Below are 19353 nucleotides of genomic sequence, written 5' to 3'. Positions count from 1 at the left end.
CTGGATCAAGCGGTCCGTAGTGTTATTCTTAGCCAATTGAGACAACCGCTACCGACACTACACAGCTATCTAGGCTGATCGGGAAAAGAAGTTAACATTGATGGTCAACTTCCAAACGAGCCCGAACAGCCTTCAAACGGAATAGAAAAAACACCATGCTGTCTTCGGCAAAGTTTTTCCTCATAAAATTTCCTATCTTTTCATTGAAATTGTTTTAAATTAGCATAAGGATGAGATACTTTTTATGATTAGTAAAATGCAAAGTATGTCGAAAAATTACAAATTATAGTAAAATCAAAAATTTGGTATTAAAAAGTTACCTGTAAAACATCTCCTTAATTATTTTTCCTAAGTAGTTTGGATCTATACCAAGCTGAAAAAAATATAAAAATTGTGGGTATTGCCAATTTTTATGCGGTAAAAAATATTTGTATGAATTTTTTTTACAAAAAATAGCCATTTTTCAAAAATCTCGCCGGGCGACCTCTAAACGTCATTTCTGAAAGTTGTCGTCATAGAAAAGTTTGTTTCTTACACCCATAGCTATCATTTGCAGGGTGAGCCCCCAAGCTTTTTGACCATTTGCAATTTTGGGACACGCTAGTATACAGTGAACCCTTTTGAGTGTTTACATTCATTAAATCTGGAGCAACATTTCAAAAGGACAATGGCGGACTGCTGTTAGGCCCTACACCGCAAAATTTTTTTGCAGGTATTCATCAAACTTTGCTGATTTCTTGTGTGCTGTATACGCACACCCGCAAGGGTCTACTAAAGGCGTCGTCGGCGGCGTGGCAGTTCTTGAGGCAGATTCATGGAACTCAAATGGGTGGGTTGTTGCCTACTGTAGGCGCCATGATATTTGTAAATACAGTATTGTTCCGATTTTATCACGCCCCTTTTCAGAAATGCTTTTGGATATTCTACAAAATCTATACGCATATTTTATATTTTCAACGTTGCAAAACGCGCCTTCAACATTCATCTTAAAGAAGATGGGAAGCACTTGCTCTCAAATGTAACAGCAAATGAATGAAAAATAATGGACTGACGCGCGGAGGCCGTGATAAAATCGGAACATTACTGTAATCCTATTTTGCCGCGAACTGCATATCAGTCCCATGTTTGCTTAATTTCCTATGCAAATGAGACAGATATGCGATTCACGGTTGTATACACTCAGGCAAATAAACCTAAGATTATCATTAGGCAAATATATTAATATAGTATATTTGATCAGGGACAATGGCAAACCAGTCGATGCCGGAGATGAAGAAGTTCGCGGTGAAGGCGACGTGTAAAACTTTAAGATATTTGCTGAAATGAACGATTATCATCAGCGAAACTTCTAACTGCCTCTAACGGAACGACATCGACTTGATCAACAAGCTGACACAAATACGCCACGTCGCCGGAATACCTACAATATGCAATAACTACATCCGCCGGATTGCGTAGTATCGCACATGGTGTATTCGTGTTTTCGTGGGCACTGCAAATCATTAAATAATCAATAAAGTAAGTATTTCAGAAAAAAATAGGTCTATTCATTCTTGATTATACTTACTGAAAAAAAGATAAAGTAGAAAAAGGCAGTTTCAAAATATATTGTAATACATTTCATTAGTTGTACCACATTGATAACACCAGTTTACAAAATAAAACGAAAGTCGTGAACTTCTGTCAACGACCAAAATTTTTGAAGCATTATTTAGCGCTGATTTGAAACCGTGCATCAAAAAAATTAAAGTAGAGCAGTTTTTGAGTTTATTGAGGAGTTTTACAACTTTTAAAATTCAAATATCTAATTTTACAACTTTTAAAATTCAAATATCTTGCATTTTGTTCAACCAACTTTTGATCTTTTTCCATAAATTAAGAGCTGAATATAATACCATTCGATCATCTGAATGCAGGTTTTGCAAACAAGTGATTGATGAAATACAAGATATTGGCGAGTTTTGGGGACGATCTTCTTAAATTTTAGCAAATTCTCCAAAAATATATGAAGAAATGTATTTTTTTCAATAAGACAAAAAACAATTTAAAATTTCTTTCTCAACGTTTATTTGACATGTTATATGTCGGCAAGTTACAGTAAAAAAATCAGTTCAATCGGAGCATTGACTACGGAGAATGAGATGTGTGAAGTGAGCGACTTTGCTTAAAAGTAGAACAAAAATCGATTTCAAATCATCAACCTCGTATGAAAAGTCGAAAAAATTTCCGCTCTACTGTATTTTTTTTTCCTTTGCGTTTTCGAACTCAGGGCATGATTCTACACCAAAAACGATCATCAGCTTACCGAGTTCAAAAATGCTGTAAACTAGTGTAATATAAGAACTCTAATAAAAATCATTTGCGCTACAGATCGTTCGTATTATTTAGGCCAAGTTCATACTTTTCATTACTTGTATCTTATGTTATGCGTTACATTCATTTATATGGTTTATAACATAAACGAAATGGCAAAAATGTATAACATTTTTTTATACATTCAATAATGATTTTTCTTTTCGTATATAGGTGTTTCCCGTCTCTCGCGAACAGACCTGTAGTCATGCATCATGCAGTCGTAGCCATTGGCGTATCTAGAGAGGGGGGGGGGGGGGGGGGGTCGGGTAGCCAGCCCACCTTCCCCTCCCCCCCAGAATCCGCCAGAACGCCCCCCCCCCCCCCCGAAATTTTTAAGACTTTATGTATGGAAATTAGAAATAATCTGAAAACCACTGTCGTGGTGACAAACATTAGATCTATAATAGACATTTATTTGGCATAATATGTGTTTAAATTGACAGTTATTGGAGACTATTCTCAACTTGTCACTCTTTAGGGAAGATTCATTTATTACGTCCATCGTTTTTCGGGATTTCTAGACCCCCCCTCCCCCCTCTGTCTCGCTATTTTCCTATACCTAATACACGTACTGTCACACTTTCTTAGACCCCCCCCTCCCTCCCCAAAATGTTGGACGTAATTTTTGAACGTTCCCTTACAAGACCGTTGTTCAAAATGGTCTATGTAATTAATTAGTTTTGTTTGGAAATATTATATAACCAGAATTATACAAACAGCAATGTATGTACATCTTCTTTTTTAAATCGCTGAGAAATTAAATCTAAATGATAATTTCCAGGAATTCTTCGATGGATATCATTGAGAATCTTTGAATTTTCTAGCAGCATTACTGCAAAATATGGTTAAGTACTTTTTTATGGAATTCAAGTATCATGTAAGAAAAAAATCTGGTTGAATTTGCAATGGAATTCCAGAAAAGTTTATGAATTCCTAGTGAGAATATACACTCCCGATCAAAAGTTTGGGGTCACCCCCTCAAAAACATGTCTTTTTTTAGGCCCATATCTCCGCCAATTTGCGTCCGATTTCAAAACCCTAGGTTTCATTCAAAAGATAATAAGTCAAAGAAGAATTAAAATTGTATGAAAGATGACAAAGATATCAACAAATCACTTTTCTATGTTTTACGATAGTGACCCCAAACTTTTGGCCGATACATCATTTTGAGGGGTGACCACAAGTGGTGGGTTAAGTTAACATACAAATTTTTTTGAAAAAGTTTCTTTTAAATCATGTTCAAAGTTTCTTTGACTTATGATCTTTTGAATGAGACCTAGGGTTTTGAAATCGGACGCGCGAAGATATGTGCCTAAAAAAATGACATGTTTTTGAGGGGGTGACCCCAAACTTGTGATCGGGAGTGTATGTCACATAATAAGAAATGATCCATGTAGCTGAAGCGTAAACGCGAGTGTATTCATTAAAACCATGCTGGAGGTGATTTCTAGTCGGTCACTATTGATTTCTTTTTCCACAGACACCATCTACTTTGAAAAATCATAACCAAGGTTGCGACCATTCATTTGCAAAGATTTACATTCATTTGCTCTTATCTCAGCTCAGAAGCATGCTATCGAAAAACAATGTATGGATGAATTTAACCTTGTAATTTTATCTGAAAGTTTGCCGAATAACGTTGGCGTCGCAAACGTATACCAAAGTCGTGAGCGAGCTGTGAAGGCAACTCTCCTCGCGATGAATGTAAATTACATTCACGCTGTGGAAAGTTGCCTTCACAGCTCGCTCACGACTTTGGTATGCGTGTGCGACCCCTACTCTATTCGGCAAACTTTCAGATAAAACTACAAGGGTAAATTCACCCATACATTGTTTTTCGATAGCATGCTTCGGAACTGAGATAATAGCAAATGAATGTAAATCTTTGAAAATGAATGGTCGCAACCTTGATCATAACTCAAGAACGAAGCACCGTAGACATAATTTTTTTTGTGAAATCATAAGCAAATTTTCTCAGCAATTCCTAGATGTATTTCTAGAGGAAATCCTGGAGAATTTTCTGGACAAATTCCTGGCGGAATCCCTGGAGAAGTTAATGGAAAAAAATATGAAGGAGGCATCTCTGGAGAAGTTCCTTGGAGTAATGCCTGGAGCTTTAGAGAAATTTCTGATGAAATTCCAAGATAAATTTTCAGAAGAATTCCCAGAGGAATTTCTGGAGGAATTACTGGAGGAATCTTACACGGAGACAAATTTCGTTCGTTTGAAACAAAAATATTCATGTTTATTCGGTACAATACCCATTGAAGAGCCCCCCGTTCCGCATTCGAGAACATAAACAAAACTCTCAAGTTCCAGCTGCATCACCAAACAAGATTTCCTCTTGCAAAAAAGGCAAGTTTCACCAAAAGTTTCCACGAAATCCCATTGATTTCGGGAGCGTATGTTATCAACATAATGTTGGCATTGAAAGTGCCACGCGGGAAGTGGATTTTCCTAGAGAAGGAAATGATTTTGTAAATTTAATTGGAAAACAAATATTTCCGTAGGGCCGACCTGCCACAAAAAAAAAATTTACATTTGTTTCTAACATAACCTGTCAGAAGATGCATGTTTGTTTCAAAAATGGATTAAATTTGCTTCAAATGTGACGTTCGATTTGCTCCAAACAGTTTTATTTTTGTTGCCAGAACAAATTGACAATTTATTTGAGTTTACCAGAAATATTTTTGATTTTACCATGCTTTTTTCTGCGTGTAAGGAAGAATCCTTAGAGGAATCTCTGAAGGAATTTCTGGAGGAATCCGTGAAATAACTCCGGACGGATTTCTAGAGGACTCCCTGGAGTTCAAATTCATGGATTAATTCCTGGAGGAAACCTGAAAGAATTTCCGGAGGAATCCCTTGGAAAAATTAGTAGAGAATTTTCTGAAGAATCTCCTGAAAGAATATCTGCAGAAATCTCTGAAGGATTTCCTGCAGAAATGCCTGAAGGAATGCTGTAGGAATTTCCGAAGAAATTCCTGGAGGGATTCCTGGATCAATTTCTGAAGCAATTCCTGAAGGAATTCTTGGAATAATTTCTGTAAAAACTCCGAGAGGAATTTCAGGGGGAATTTCTTAAGGAGCCCCAGTAATAATATCTGAAGGAATTCCTATAGGAGTTTCTGAAGGAATTCCTATATGAATTCCTAGAGGATTTTCTGAAGGAATTCCTGGGGTATTTCTGAAGAAATCTCTTAAGGAATCCCTGGAAAAAATCTTAGAGAAATTCTTGGAAAGAACCCTGGAGGAACCTCAGGAGGAACTTCTGGACAAGTTCCAGGCAGAATCCCAGCTGGAATTCCTGGACAAATCTCTATAGGAAATCTTGGGGAAATTCCATGGAAGAATTCCAGGAGGAATCCCTTTATCAATTCTTTAAGGAATCCTTCAATGAATTCCTGGAATTCTGGAAGGAATCCGTGGAGAAATTTCTGAAGAAATTCCTAGAGAAATCCCTAGAGGAATTCTGAGAGGAATTTCTGGTGGAGTTCCAGGAGAAATTTCCAGAGGAATTTCTGGAGGAATTCCAGGAGAAATTCCAGAAGGAATTTCTGCAAGAATTACTGGAGGAATCATCGGTGGAATTTCTGGAGGAATCCATGAAATAATTCCTGGAGGAATGTGTAGAGGAAACCCTAGAGAAGAAATTTCTGGACTAACTCTTGGAGGAAACCCTGGAAGGATTTCTGAAGGAATTCCTGGAAGAATTTCTGAAGGAATTGCTGTACGAATTTCCGAAGAAATTCCTGGAGGACTTCTTGGATCCATTCCTGAATAAATTCATGGAGGTATTCCTGAAGAAATACCTGGGATAATTCCTGGTGAAATTCGTGGTAGAACTCCTGAAGGAATCCCTGGAGAAATGCCTGGATGAAATCCTGAAAAAAATCCAGGAGGAATACCTGGGATAATTCTTGAATAAATTCCGGAAAGAATTTCTGGGGAAATTTTTAAAAGAATGCCTTGAGGATTTCCTGGAGGATTCCTGAAAAAATATTTTAAGGAATTCCAAGAGAAATCTCAAGAGGAATTCATGCAGGAATCCCAGGAAGAATTATGGGAATAATTCTTGGATTAACTCCGGAAGGAATTCTTGGAGGAATTTCTTTATGAATCCCTGGAGGATTTTCTAGATAAATTCTTGGAGAAATTGCGATAGTAATTTCTGAAGGAATTTTGGAGGAATGCCTGGAGTATCCCTATAGAAATCTCTGTTGGTACTTCTGGAGGAATGCCTGGAGAAACCCCCGGATAAATTCCTGGAGACATACCTGTATCAATTCCTGGAGGAATCTTTCAAAAAAATCCTTGAGAAATTCCTGGACTAATGCCTGGAGCAATCTCTGGATAAATTCCTAGATGAATTCCTGGTGGAGGTTTTTGAAGAATTCTGGAGGGACTTCTAGAAGAACTCCCGTAGCAATCTATAGATGAATTCCTAGAGAAATCACGGGATGAGTCCATGGAGAAACTCCCAGGAGAAATTTCTGAAGAAACTTCTTGAAAAATTCCTAGAGGAATCCTTAGAGATATTTTTAGAGAAATTCTTGAAAGAATCCCTGGGAAAATTCTTGGAAAAATCCTTGGAGGAATCCCTTAAGCAATTTCTGGAGGAACCTCAGGAGGAATAACTGGAATGCTCTGGACAAATCCCTGCAGGAAGTTCTGGACATATTCCTTGTGGAATCCCAGGAAGAATTCCAGGATAAATTTGTAAAGGATTTTTTAGGGAAATTCCGTGGAACTATCCCCGGAAGTATTCCTGGAGGAAACTCGAAAGAAATTCTGGAAGCAATATCTGGAGGAATTTCTGAAGAAAGTCCAAGAGAATTTTCTGAAGAAATTCCAAGAGAAATTTGTGAAGAAATTCCAAGAGAAATTTCTGAAAAAAATCCAAGAGAAATTTCTAGAGGCATTCCCAGAGGAATTTTTGGAGCAATTCCAGGAGGAATCCCTAAATGAATACCTTGAGGAATCCCTGAATGAATTCCTGGAAGAATCTCTAGAGGAATTCTGTATGGAATCCATGGAGCAATTTCTGAAGGAACTCTTGGAGAAATTTTTAGAGGAATTCAGAAAGGAATTTCTGGTGTAGTTCCAGGAGGAATTTCCAGAGGAATTTCTGGAGGAATTCCAAAAGGAATCCCAGAAGGATTTTCTGGAGGAATTACTGCAGGAATCATCGGTGGAATTTCTGGAGGGATTCATGGAATAAATCCTGGAGGAATGTGTAGAGGAAACCCTAGAGAGGAAATTCCAGGATTAATACTTGGAGGAAACCCTGGAAGAATTTTCGTAGGAATTCCTGGAAGAATTCCTGTATACATTCTTGAATAAATTCCCGGAGGAATTCCTGTGGAAATACCTGAGGTAATTCCTGGAGAAATTCTTGGTAGAACTCTTGCAGGAGTCCCTGGAGAAATGCCTGAATGAAATCCTAGAGGAATGCCAGGAGGAATACCTGGAATAATTCTTGAAAAAAAAATCCGGGAGGAATTTCCGAAGGAATTCCTTGAGGAGTTCCTGGAGGAATCTCAAGATTTAAGTATTCCTGATAAAATACAAAGCTCGATTTCTGAGGGAATTCCAGGAGGAGTGTCTGAAGAATTCTCAGGGGAAATACTGAAGAAACCGCTGAAATTCCTGAGGAAATCCTTAAACCCTGAGTTGCGAAAAATGTTAACTTGGCTGAAAATTGTGCTATTATGCGTTGCAGAGTTCAAAAGTTCGTGATGGGAGTAGAGCCGTAGCGTGCGGTTGGCCAGGTTGGCCCCCGCCAAGGGCGCGAGCCTCAGAGGGGCGCCGAAAAGGCCTAAGGCTAGAGGAAGACAAGATGATGCTATTGTTTTCTTGAATGTTATCAAGGTTTCACTGTTTTCAGTAAAGCCTGTATCCGCAATAATCGGGACACAGAAATATAGCTATAACTCTGCAATAGATAAATTAAAATCGCTCAAATTTGGCCTGGTAATATCTAAAGATGTGTTAATTTCACCTGCAAAATTTCATGTGAATCAGTGCAGTACTTTTTGTTGCAGCAATGAAACAGTAGAACGCGTGCAATTGAATTTTGTACAGCCCCTGGTTTAGTTAGTCAACGCTGTAACTTTTGAATTTGATAAAGGAAATGGCTGAAATTTTGAACATAAACCTCTCAATCTACTTTACTGGCATAGACAAAATTTCAGAACAATCGATGCACTATCAACAATTTTATTGTACAAACACATAATGGAACTGAACGTGATTTTAGCCCCTCAGACAACAATTAGTCAGCACCCCTTATTGTTTCGATTATATTGTTGAAAGTACTATACCAATAATCATCAATTTTTTTCAGGCATAATACACACATAATCAACTACCTACTGTGAAAATTTCATTGAAATTGGCAGAGACATTCAAAAGTTATGAATGGGCAAACATCGCACATGAAAAACATGAAACATGTTCACTAACACTAACCCCTATCAACAGCAGTAACTACCAATCCAATTGATAAAAGTTGATGAAATTTTGCAAGAAAGTGTCTCTATAAGTATCATAACTGCTTACGAAATTTCATAATTATCCTTACAGAACATTGAATTGTAGCGGAAAAGAACCACCTATTATGCAAATGAAAATTGGTCATGATTGTACAAAATCTTAAAAACCACGTCTGTTTGTTTCTCATCCACAGTTAAAAGTAATGCGATTTTTATGAAATTTTGCACAAATAATAAACATACATTGAAGAGTTCTCAGTTAAGTTTTGGCCAATTTTTATCGATTCAGTACAGAGTTACTGCCGTTCTTCTGTGTCCCAATTATTGCGGATACAGGCTTTATCTAAGATTGGTAACATGTGTTCCGTATTATCTAATTTTTTTAGTTTATTCTAGTCTAGTTTAAACATTTTCCAAAATGTTACCTGAGAATTTATATACTTTTTTTTTATAACTAGTTTAGCTTTTTTATCAAGCAAGGCAATATCAAAATGCTTTCAAAATACAGTGATTTTTTTTTGTTTTTATTAACATGTATTTTAACTTATTCTAATTCCACACTTGAAATTCCAGTGATTTTTGTTTCAAAAAAATCCTTAATATTCTCACTGAGGAATATCTTGATGTTACTTTCGAAGATTTTCTTAGCATTCATTGAAATGTTTGTTTTATTCCTTAAGACATTCAGGAAGTTATTTTGGAAATAATTCAAAAATTAGTGAAAGGATTTCTCCTGATAAGACAATTTTCCACAGTTTCCTTAAGAAATTTCGGTAGATATTCTTTCAGGGATAATTTTCTTCAAATTTTCTTCAAGGATACCTTCAGAAATTCATTTACAGATTCCTTCGAAAATTCTTCATAACTCTATTTCTCAATACTTCTATTTCACAATTTCTGTTCGGGAGTCCTTCAGGAAAATCTTCAATGAATATCTTCAGAAATTTTCCAGAGTTTCCTCCAGAAACTCTTATAGAGATTCCTGCAAAAATATTTATAAGGATTACTTAGAAACTCTTCAAAAAATTTCACCAGGGATTTCCTCCTAGGAAATGCCTCTAAGAATTCTTTCTAACATTCTTCCAGGTATTTTGTTTTAAATCGTATATAGCTTTCTTTAGAAACTTTACCAAAGCTGTCAGAAAGTCTCAGATAGATCCCTTTAAGGTGAATATTGAACGAAGCCACACTTTGAATTTTCAAAAGCACAAATATGAAGAACCAAGTATCGCACTAAGCTGAAAAGTTGATCGACCACCAGCGGGTCACCAATCGATCAACTTTTCAGCTCGGTGCGATACTTGGTTCTTCAGATTTGTGCTTTTGAAAATACAAGGTGTGGCTTCGTTCTATATTCACCTTAAATAGAAAAAATCTCTCGCGCAAATTGTGAAGTTTGAATGATTGCAGCCACCTTTTGTGATCGTAATCTGTTGTTCAAGATTTTTTTCTTCTTGATTTGCATCATTAAAGGTTGTAAATCAACTATAGCGAATTTGAGGTACTACAGCCGTAACTGGTACACTGAGCCTACCGGGCCTACCCCATGAAATCCATTTGAATTTTTTTTTCTGAAATGTCTCCCGGATTTTAATATGCACCGGATATTCCTGCAGGAATTTTCCAGAGATTCCAACAGAAACTCATGTAGAAATATCTACAGGTACTCCTCCTGGTATTTATCCTGGGTTACAGATCTTCTAAAAAATATTTTGATCAAACTTCATAAGAAACCTTTGGTATAGTTATTGGAAAGTTTTGGTAAAACCAATTGAACTAATTGCCCAAAATAGTTAAAATAGATCGTTTGAGGATTCCTGAAAACCACTGATACTTGAGTATTTTCGAAAACAAAATTCAGTTGAAAAAAAAAGAAAACAAGAAGATGAGAAGATAAGAAAAGACAAAAATATAAAATTACTGTAAGATTCTTGAACAAGTTTATGCATCATTCCTGTTAGGAATCTAAAATGTCATTTCTAACTATTGAGCTGGGCTTAGTGTGATTCTTGAAATGCAAAATATGTTCGTACGTATACTCGTATAATAAAAATAATTTTTGGATTTTTTTGGGCAACTCTCATAGGAATTCCTAAAGAAAAATATAAATGAAAAACTTTATAATAAAATGTAAAAAAAATCGTGGGGAATTTGTTTTTTCGAAACACTAAAATCTAATTTTTAAAGAATCTCCGAAAAAAAAAATATTAACTACAAACTTTTGCAAATTAACATTGTCCAATGGACTACCCACTTGGCGCACACCCACAGTTGATCAGCAGGAGTACATAAATCCATTTTATTTTGTATGGTGAAAAGCATCTAAACATGAATTACTTGAAATAGAAAGCTTTAACTGAAAAAAATATTTGGTAGGCTTAATAGTAGCACAGAAAAACAGACGTCACACTCACATCGTTTCCCATCGATCACCTTTTTAACGGTTGATTCAAATTACTGAATATAGGTAGGTCGATTGGCCACTCGCAGCGCTGGTATCGTTTTTGCTCCTGTTTGACGTTTGCTTACTACCGCCATCTAGTGGCGGTCCGACCAAGCACAGTACATATAGCATTGGGCGATTACGTTTTCGTGACGATGTTTTTTTCATGAAATTTGTTCTAAGTGTAACGTCTGTTTCTCTGTGATAGTAGTCACCATTGTGCACAACCACTACCAAATATTTTTTCGAATAATGTATTCCACTTCGATAAATTTGCCTTTAGATGCTATTCGCCATACAATATTTTTGCAATTTACTTTTAGCGATTTTTCGCGCATAGAAGCTAGCGCCACATTGGTCGATGCGGAGAGTAGGAAAACAGCCGATGTAGTTAATTCAGTAACAAATTTTGAAAACGAAGTACAATCAATGATGTAGCATTGATTATACGTCGTTTTCAAAATTTGTTACTGAATTCATTGTCATGGGGCACCAATCTAGATGCTTGCCAAGGGCGGCATGGGACCACGCTACGGCTCTGGCTGGATGGGAGTGACTTGCAATTACTTTTCATTCTGGGACAATCTGACTTGCTGTTTTGTTTTTCGATGCTACTGAACAAATGATATATTTTTATTTTGGGTGGTTGATCATCAGAAGAGAGATCGAAAACTGGCATTAACTCAATTTTGTCCAAAATGCAGCTTGGACTGACTTGCGATTCATAGGTTTAAATGGTTTAAATTACTTCATTTCCATGCGATTGTTAGTTATGCTCAAATGTATATGTACTTATTCAAATCCAAATCTCTTACCTGTAAAGCTTGCAAGCTTTGATGCAGTTGTTCAGGCGATGTCGCTCCCAGTAGTAAACACTGGACTGGTTCATGTTTCAGTGACCACGCAATAGATAACTGCATCGCATTGCATCCTAATTTTTCTGCAAGGTTACTTATGTCTCTAGCTTTGTCGTACATTCTGCGTGTTTCTTCCAGTCGTTCCTACAAATACAAAATTATATTTCATATAATGTTTACATGGACTAATTGGTTAGTTTTATCTTTACTTCTTTATTCACTTCATCTTCAGTCCAAGAATAGCTCTGACTTTTGGTTTTGAATGATCCTTTAGGTAACCATAGACGCTCCCCGTTCTGTGTATCTCCTAAGCACATTGATAGTGGACCCCAAGCCATGAAACCAACGCCGATTTTGTTATACATCTCAGGGAGGTATAGCTCGGCTTTCTCCCTGCAGAACATGTGATATTCAGCTTGCTCTACTATGGGAGTAACACAATTAAATTGCCTACAATTTGTATACGCTTCCATTATCTGTCAAAAAAAATTGTAATAATGTCTAAAGAAATAAATTATACTAAATCATAGAAGTTTACCTCAACTGGAGACCACCTGGCAGTTCCCCAGTACATCGACCATCCTTGCGAAATAACATAATTCATTGCACGAACTATTTCTGTTTTCAAAAAAAAAATATAATTATTATAATATGACATTTTATTTAAATCTATTAATTCTGAAATAATACCTTCCATTGGGCACATTGAATCAGCCTTATGTACGAGAACTATATCTATGTAGGATAACTGCAATCGTTGTAAACTGGCTTGAACACTTTCTATTATATGCTTTCTGGATAGTCCACGTTCTTCGGATCTGAAACAACAAATACGATTTTAGTATTAGATAATCTTTGGAGAGTGTTTTATGCATTGTACTTAGTGCTCCAATATATTTTGGTCGTTATGATGTAACTTGTTCGTTTCCAGCCTGCTTTTTGAATAATCTTTCCCAACTCGATTTCTGCTCGTGTGCCTGCGAAAAATTGTTAATAACAAAGAATCATTGTGTCTCAAGGGTTTCCGTTACGCCGTGAAAACAAACGTGGTATTAACGTAGCCAAATTCGGACATTTCAGATAGTATGTATATACTCCAGTAATCGTATTTACGGATTAAGAATGTAAGTGTTGTAAAATAGTGCAGGTTGTGTCCGTATTACCGTGAATCGTAAGTCAGTCCCATCTGTAAAAATTAAAAATCACCTTGATGTTGTGATCATCATGACGTTTTCACAAAATGATTCTAACGTGAAAAAGTAACTGTGATTACTAACTGACTACAACAGTCTTCGGTTTCGAACTGCAGGGTACACAAGTTCGAAATGGGATTAGAATAACTAGCCACAGAAGTCCAATGTCGCGACTGTTCGTGTGACTAACATCTAGGGGTTGTGTGCTAGTAGTGGACCCCCTTCAGAAAAACTCAAATATAAATGCCCAAATCAACTATTTCCAGGCAACTTCCACCGGGGGAACATCAATTACATTGCTACACATCAATTCCTGGCAAACAAATAATCCAGTGGTCATAAAATCGGTTATTTTAACTATTTAATGAATGTAAACACTCAAAAGGGTCCACTATACGCACACTAGTATGGGACAAACATCAAATTCTCACTCCAGTCGACTTTTTTGATTCCATTTAGGTCCCATATGAACTGTGCAAAATTTCAGCGCAATCGGTGAAACTATAATTTAGCCCAAGCGGTTCAAAGTTTTCATTGGATTTACTATGGGAAAAGTTATACTTTCAGATAAAAAATCCCAGAGGTCTACCCTCGTCTCCTTAATTTAAATCGATCAATGCTTCTTGTAGAAAAATCATTTATGAAACTTTCCTTCGAAGACCGCAAAACAATTGGATGCTTGTGGAAAAAGTTATTGATTTATTATCGATTAGTGATCCAACGAACGGCTTTTTGCTTTGTTTTATTAGCAGCACTGTAGCTGCTGCCTTGGTTGCTGCTGTTTCTGTGGGTGGGATGCCTCCCGCCACCCCATGTGACAACGGCAGCAGCAGTGCTGCTGATAAAACAAAACAAAAAGCCGTTCGTTGGATCACTAATCGATAATAAATCAATAACTTTTTCCACAAGCATCCAATTGTTTTGCGGTCTTCGAAGGAAAGTTTCATAAATGATTTTTCTACAAGAAGCATTGATCGATTTGAATTAAGGAGACAAGGGGCGACTTCTGGGATTTTTTGTTTGAAACTGTAACTTTTCCCATAGTAAATCCTATGTAAACTTTGAACCGCTTGCGCTAAATTATAGTTTCACCGATTGCTCTGAAATTTTGTACAGTTCATATGGGACCTAAATGGGATCTAAAAAGTCGACTGGAGCGAGGATTATTTTTTTCCATACAAGCGTGTCCCATACTAACGCACACTCAGGGAGGGTTCACTATAGAGGTAATCACGTTCAAATGTATGCGTGCCATTTTTGTAGATGTAGTTGTAAAACTGCGAGGAAAATATTTGCACTCTTGCCCCGGACGTTAGTTTTATCATTATTTACCCGTTTTACTCAATTCGATTGGGTAATATTTGCATATGCAATCTGAATACCCTTTCAATCGGCGTGCACTTTTGTGTGAGGAAAAACTTGCGCTAGTGTTCGTGTGTTGAAATGTCACTTATCTCTATAGGCACCATCGGCTGCGTGACAGCTAACATGGAAATCAAATGGGGGGTCCACTATAGGCACTAAGATATTTGTAAATAATCCTATAATGGACCCCGGCCATTACCTCAAGTTGGCCCAAAATGCAGATGGGAATATCTTGCGATTCACGGCAGCGTAAGTGTCATGCAGTTTTCTAAGTCAGTCTGCTAGTCCTTAGTTTACAGTCTACCGTACTATTTCGCATTTCCCACCTCACTGGACCCCTTTCGCAGTTAGTATAGGCTAATCCAGATAACCCCCAATTGTAGAGGCGCTTGGTGAGATAAGGAGAAAATCGTTTGTTTACATAAAAAAGTCAATTTTTGTCGTCAAATTTTACTCATTTTTTTACTCTAGAAGTTGCTATTTTCCATTCGCAATGGCTTCCATTATCATCATTCTTGATGCCCACGCCGACAGACATCGGATTGGCCAGCTAACAAAAAATCCGGAACATCGCCCGCCGGAGGCATAGCAAGAGCTCCTCAAATTAATCACATAAATTGTTCGTAAGTACCTACCGGATCTAAGCGCAACTGAAAGATAATTAAGTTTTCTTTCCAAAAAGTGCTCGTTTGTTTGTCTACGATGCGGAATTCGATACAAAAAAGTGAAAAAAGTGCACTTTGCCTATGCTGTGCCATGGCAATTTTTGGCAGAGTCACTCTTTTCATAGGTTTCTCATTCCTGCCACCAGATGCGGAGGGATCGTTAGCTTCCGTTGGAGTTGCCTATTCGCCATACAATATTTTTGCGATTTACTTTTAGCGATTTGAAGCTAGCGCCACATTGGTCGATGCGGAGAGTAGGAAAACAGCCGATGTAGTTAATTCATTGGGGGTCATTCGAATTCTTCTATAGGCAACTCCAACGGAAGCTGACGATCCCTCCGCATCTGGTGGCAGGAATGAGAAACCTATGAAAAGAGGGGCTCCGCCAAAATTTGCCATTGCGCAGCATAGGCAAACTGCACTTTTTTAACTTTTTCATATCGAATTCCGCATCGTAGAGAAACAAACGAGCACTTTTTGAAAAGAAAATCTAAGTCTCTTTCAGATGCGCTTAGATCCGGTAGGTACTTACGAACAACTTATGTGATTAATTTGAGGAGCTCTTGCTATGCCTCCGACGGGCAATCTTCGGGATTTTTTGTTAGCTGGTTAGCGGATCGTTAGCTTCCGTTGGATTTACCTATGAAAAGAGTGACCCGCCAAAAAGTCCCATGGCGCAGCATAGGCAAAGTGCGTTTTTTTCACTTTTTCTTGTCGAATTTCGCATCGTAAATAATCAAACGAGCACTTTTTGGATAGAAAATTTACACTGTTGAAAATGCTTTGACATCCATGTGCACAACAGAACATGTGCTCGATGAACAAATTGAGATTTGAATTATGAAAAGAAAACCACGTACTCCTTTTGGATTGTGAAAAGAAGATAACCATGTGAGATTGTGGAATCGAGTTCAGTTCTACGCCTGCTGGCGACGGAGATAGTCGAATAACTCTGTAGCTTGAAGGAATAGAAACGCCCGTCTAGCGAATTGGGAGTCGTAAGTTTGAGTCTTGCCGGCGGTCCGGTCGTCCAATTACAATATGATTCACGATCAGCTGGCTAGGGGTTCAATGTTTCGGCACGTTGAAACTTGATGTGGTGGCTATCGTCCAGTGTTTTTAACAACCTTGCCCATTTGTTGGCTACCAATCATTACACAAGTTTACAAAATAAAACGAAAGTCGTGAACTTCTGTCAACGACCAAATTTTTTGAAGTACAATTTAGTGCTGATTTCGAAACCGACCTTCAAAAAATTTAAAGTAGAACAGTTTTTGAGTTTTAGCTCAATATCGAGTTTTACAACTTTTCAAAATATGTAATTTACTAAAATTCAAATATATTGCGTTTTGTTTAACCAATTTTAAAACTTTTTTCATCAATGAATTAACTACATCGGCTGTTTTCCTACTCTCTGCATCGACCAATGTGGCGCTAGCTTCTATGCGCGAAAAATCGCTAAAAGTAAATCGCAAAAATATTGTATGGCGAATACCATCTAAAGGCAAATTCTTCAAAGTGGAATACATTATTCGAAAAAATATTTGGTAGTGGTTGTGCACAATGGTGACTACTATTAAGCCTACCAAATATTTTTTCGGGAAAAACTTTGTATTTTAAGTAATTCAAGTTTAGATGCATTTCGCCATACAAATTTAAATTGATTTACTCCTGCTGATCAACTGTGGCTGCGCGCAAAGCGGGTAGTCCATTGAAAGCTAAATACAATACCATTCGATCATCTGATTACAGGTTTTGCGTCAGATTGATGAAATTCAAGATATTGGCGAGTTTTAGGGACGATCTTCTTAAATTTTAGCAAAATTTCCAATTTTTTTTTAATGTATTTTTTTCCATGAGAGAAAAACAACTTAAAAATTCTTTCTTGACGTTTAGTTGACATATCATATGTAGGCGAGTCACAGTAAAAATTTCAGCTCAATCGGAGCATTGATTACGGAGGATGAGATGTTTGAAGTGAACGACTTTGCTTAAAAATAGAACAAAAATCGATTTCAAATCATCAACCTTGTATGGAAAGTCGAAAAAAATTTCGCTCTACTGTAATTTTTTTCTTTCGCGTTTTCGAACTCAGGGCATGATTCTACACCGAAAATGATTATCAGCTTACCGAGTTCAAAAATGCTGTAAACTAGTGTTATTTTAAATGCTCAAACTTCGGCTTTTAATATGATAACCGCAGCGTTCATCGTAAATGTGACTTAAATACAGATATTTGTGAATATCACAAAAAATATTGATTTATACGTTTCAAAGAACAAAGGTTTATTAGGGTTTGTTATTGTAAATTCATTATATATTAAACCTATATTGATAATAAATTGATAATAATAGTCCCAAGCAGCTATCTCATTGGTTTCTTGTGTGAGTGTAGGTGGTCTGGTGATACTGGATTAGCATTTACGGGCAGTCAATCAAGCTCAAGGTAATGCAAATTAAGAATTAACTCTCTGACAAAAACTGTCTTCTAAAAAGCAAAAATGTATTGTCTTAATGTAAGAATTTTGGCTTCCTTTGTCAATTTGATACGGGTGGAGCGAAGTTGTTCACTTACCAGAATGCGCTTCTGACAGATCAAAAAGGTTGATACCACTGTCGACAGCTAATCGTAGAATAGCTTCAGCTTGGTCCTCCGATACACCAGGAGAAAAAATTGGCCACGTTCCAAGACCAACATTTGACACGCGCATACCACTTTTCCCCAAATTTTTATAACGTAAGCCGGGTGTAGTTGTTGCATTGTTGCGAACCGGGATTGCTGGATTCGAACCTAAGCTAGTTGAACGACCTGAAAATACAAATGTATCTATTTAGCGCTTTAGTATATAACTTTATAATATATAACTGATTGTTTATTGTTATCTATAATGGTGTGGACCAAGGTTTTTATATATTCTAAGGTTGTCTTAGATGTCAAAACTATAGATAGTAGAGTAAACATAGATCCGCTAAGATGAATCCGTTGTATCCAAACGAACTGTCAAAATCTGTATCCAAACGAGCATGACGTCACGATTTGAACAACATCATTGGAACGCATGACGTCATATTCAAACGTCGCACTTTTGAAAATTACTACTTACACGCTTGAAACATTTTAGTCAGCGGTGTCCGCGGATCTATGTTTACTCTACTATCTATAGTCAAAACTGGCTGAGCGGTCATTATTTTTTGGATGGCGAATAGCATCTAAAGGCAAATTTATAGAAGTGGAATACATTATTCGAAAAAATATTTGGTAGTGGTTGTGCACAATGGTGACTACTATTAAGCCTACCAATTATTTTTTCAGTAGAAGCTTTCTATTTCATGTAATTTAAATTTAGATGCTTTTCACCATACAAAATAAAATGGATTTACTCCTGCTGATCAACTGTGGGTATGTGCCAAGCGGGTAGTCCATTGTAGAAAAAATATAACATTATTAAGGCATTTTTTTTATCAAGTAAGGCCGTTACAATAATTATTTAACTTTTTGTCCCACCACTCTTTGGCTGATCGAGGGGGGGGGGGGTAAAAATAATAAAGCATTTAATCTGAAAAATATTTAAAACTCATCTGATTTAATACGGAATTATTAGCAAGACCTGATATTTCAATAAATATTTTTAGCTGCCCCCGCAAAATGCAAAATCCAGCCAAACATTTTTGAGAAGGGGGGGGGGGGAGACTAAAAGTCAAAATGAAATTTATATCAGCCCTATGAGGTGGTTTTAGTTAAATATCAATTAAAACCTATTTCTCAAAATTCTCAATAACTTTCCACTTACTTAACATGCACATTTTCAGCATTTTTTAATGTATTGGCATCTAATAGGTAGTGCTAAAAAAGTAGTGCTCAATAGTTGTTCAGTAATGATTAGGGTGGCCCAACACTTATATGTAAAACATAAAATTCGAAAAATGCAAAGTCCTACCTCTTGAATCAGTTATTACATTCAAAATTTGAGCAAAATTGAT

At 36.8% G+C, this 19353-nt stretch overlaps 1 protein-coding gene across 4 annotated transcripts in view; it reads right to left on the bottom strand.

Moving 5' to 3' along the window:
- Nucleotides 1-19353, bottom strand: part of LOC109411905 (voltage-gated potassium channel subunit beta-2) — a 167785-nt gene that overhangs the window by 5994 nt on the left and 142438 nt on the right. For all 4 annotated transcript variants that reach the window (XM_062858905.1, XM_062858904.1, XM_029877221.2 and 1 more), the window contains 6 exons: nt 17948-18181; nt 13030-13126; nt 12840-12967; nt 12688-12767; nt 12359-12625; nt 12108-12293 (listed from right to left, as the gene is read on the bottom strand). In XM_062858905.1, the coding sequence (XP_062714889.1) occupies nt 12108-12293; nt 12359-12625; nt 12688-12767; nt 12840-12967; nt 13030-13126; nt 17948-18181 (992 nt within the window). The remainder of the gene's footprint in view (nt 1-12107; nt 12294-12358; nt 12626-12687; nt 12768-12839; nt 12968-13029; nt 13127-17947; nt 18182-19353) is intronic.

This window comes from Aedes albopictus, chromosome 3, assembly GCF_035046485.1.
Source record: "Aedes albopictus strain Foshan chromosome 3, AalbF5, whole genome shotgun sequence".
In the NCBI taxonomy this organism is placed as follows: domain Eukaryota; kingdom Metazoa; phylum Arthropoda; class Insecta; order Diptera; family Culicidae; genus Aedes; species Aedes albopictus.
Note: the sequence above shows the minus strand (reverse complement) of the source record. Positions and strands in the feature narration are given on the sequence as shown.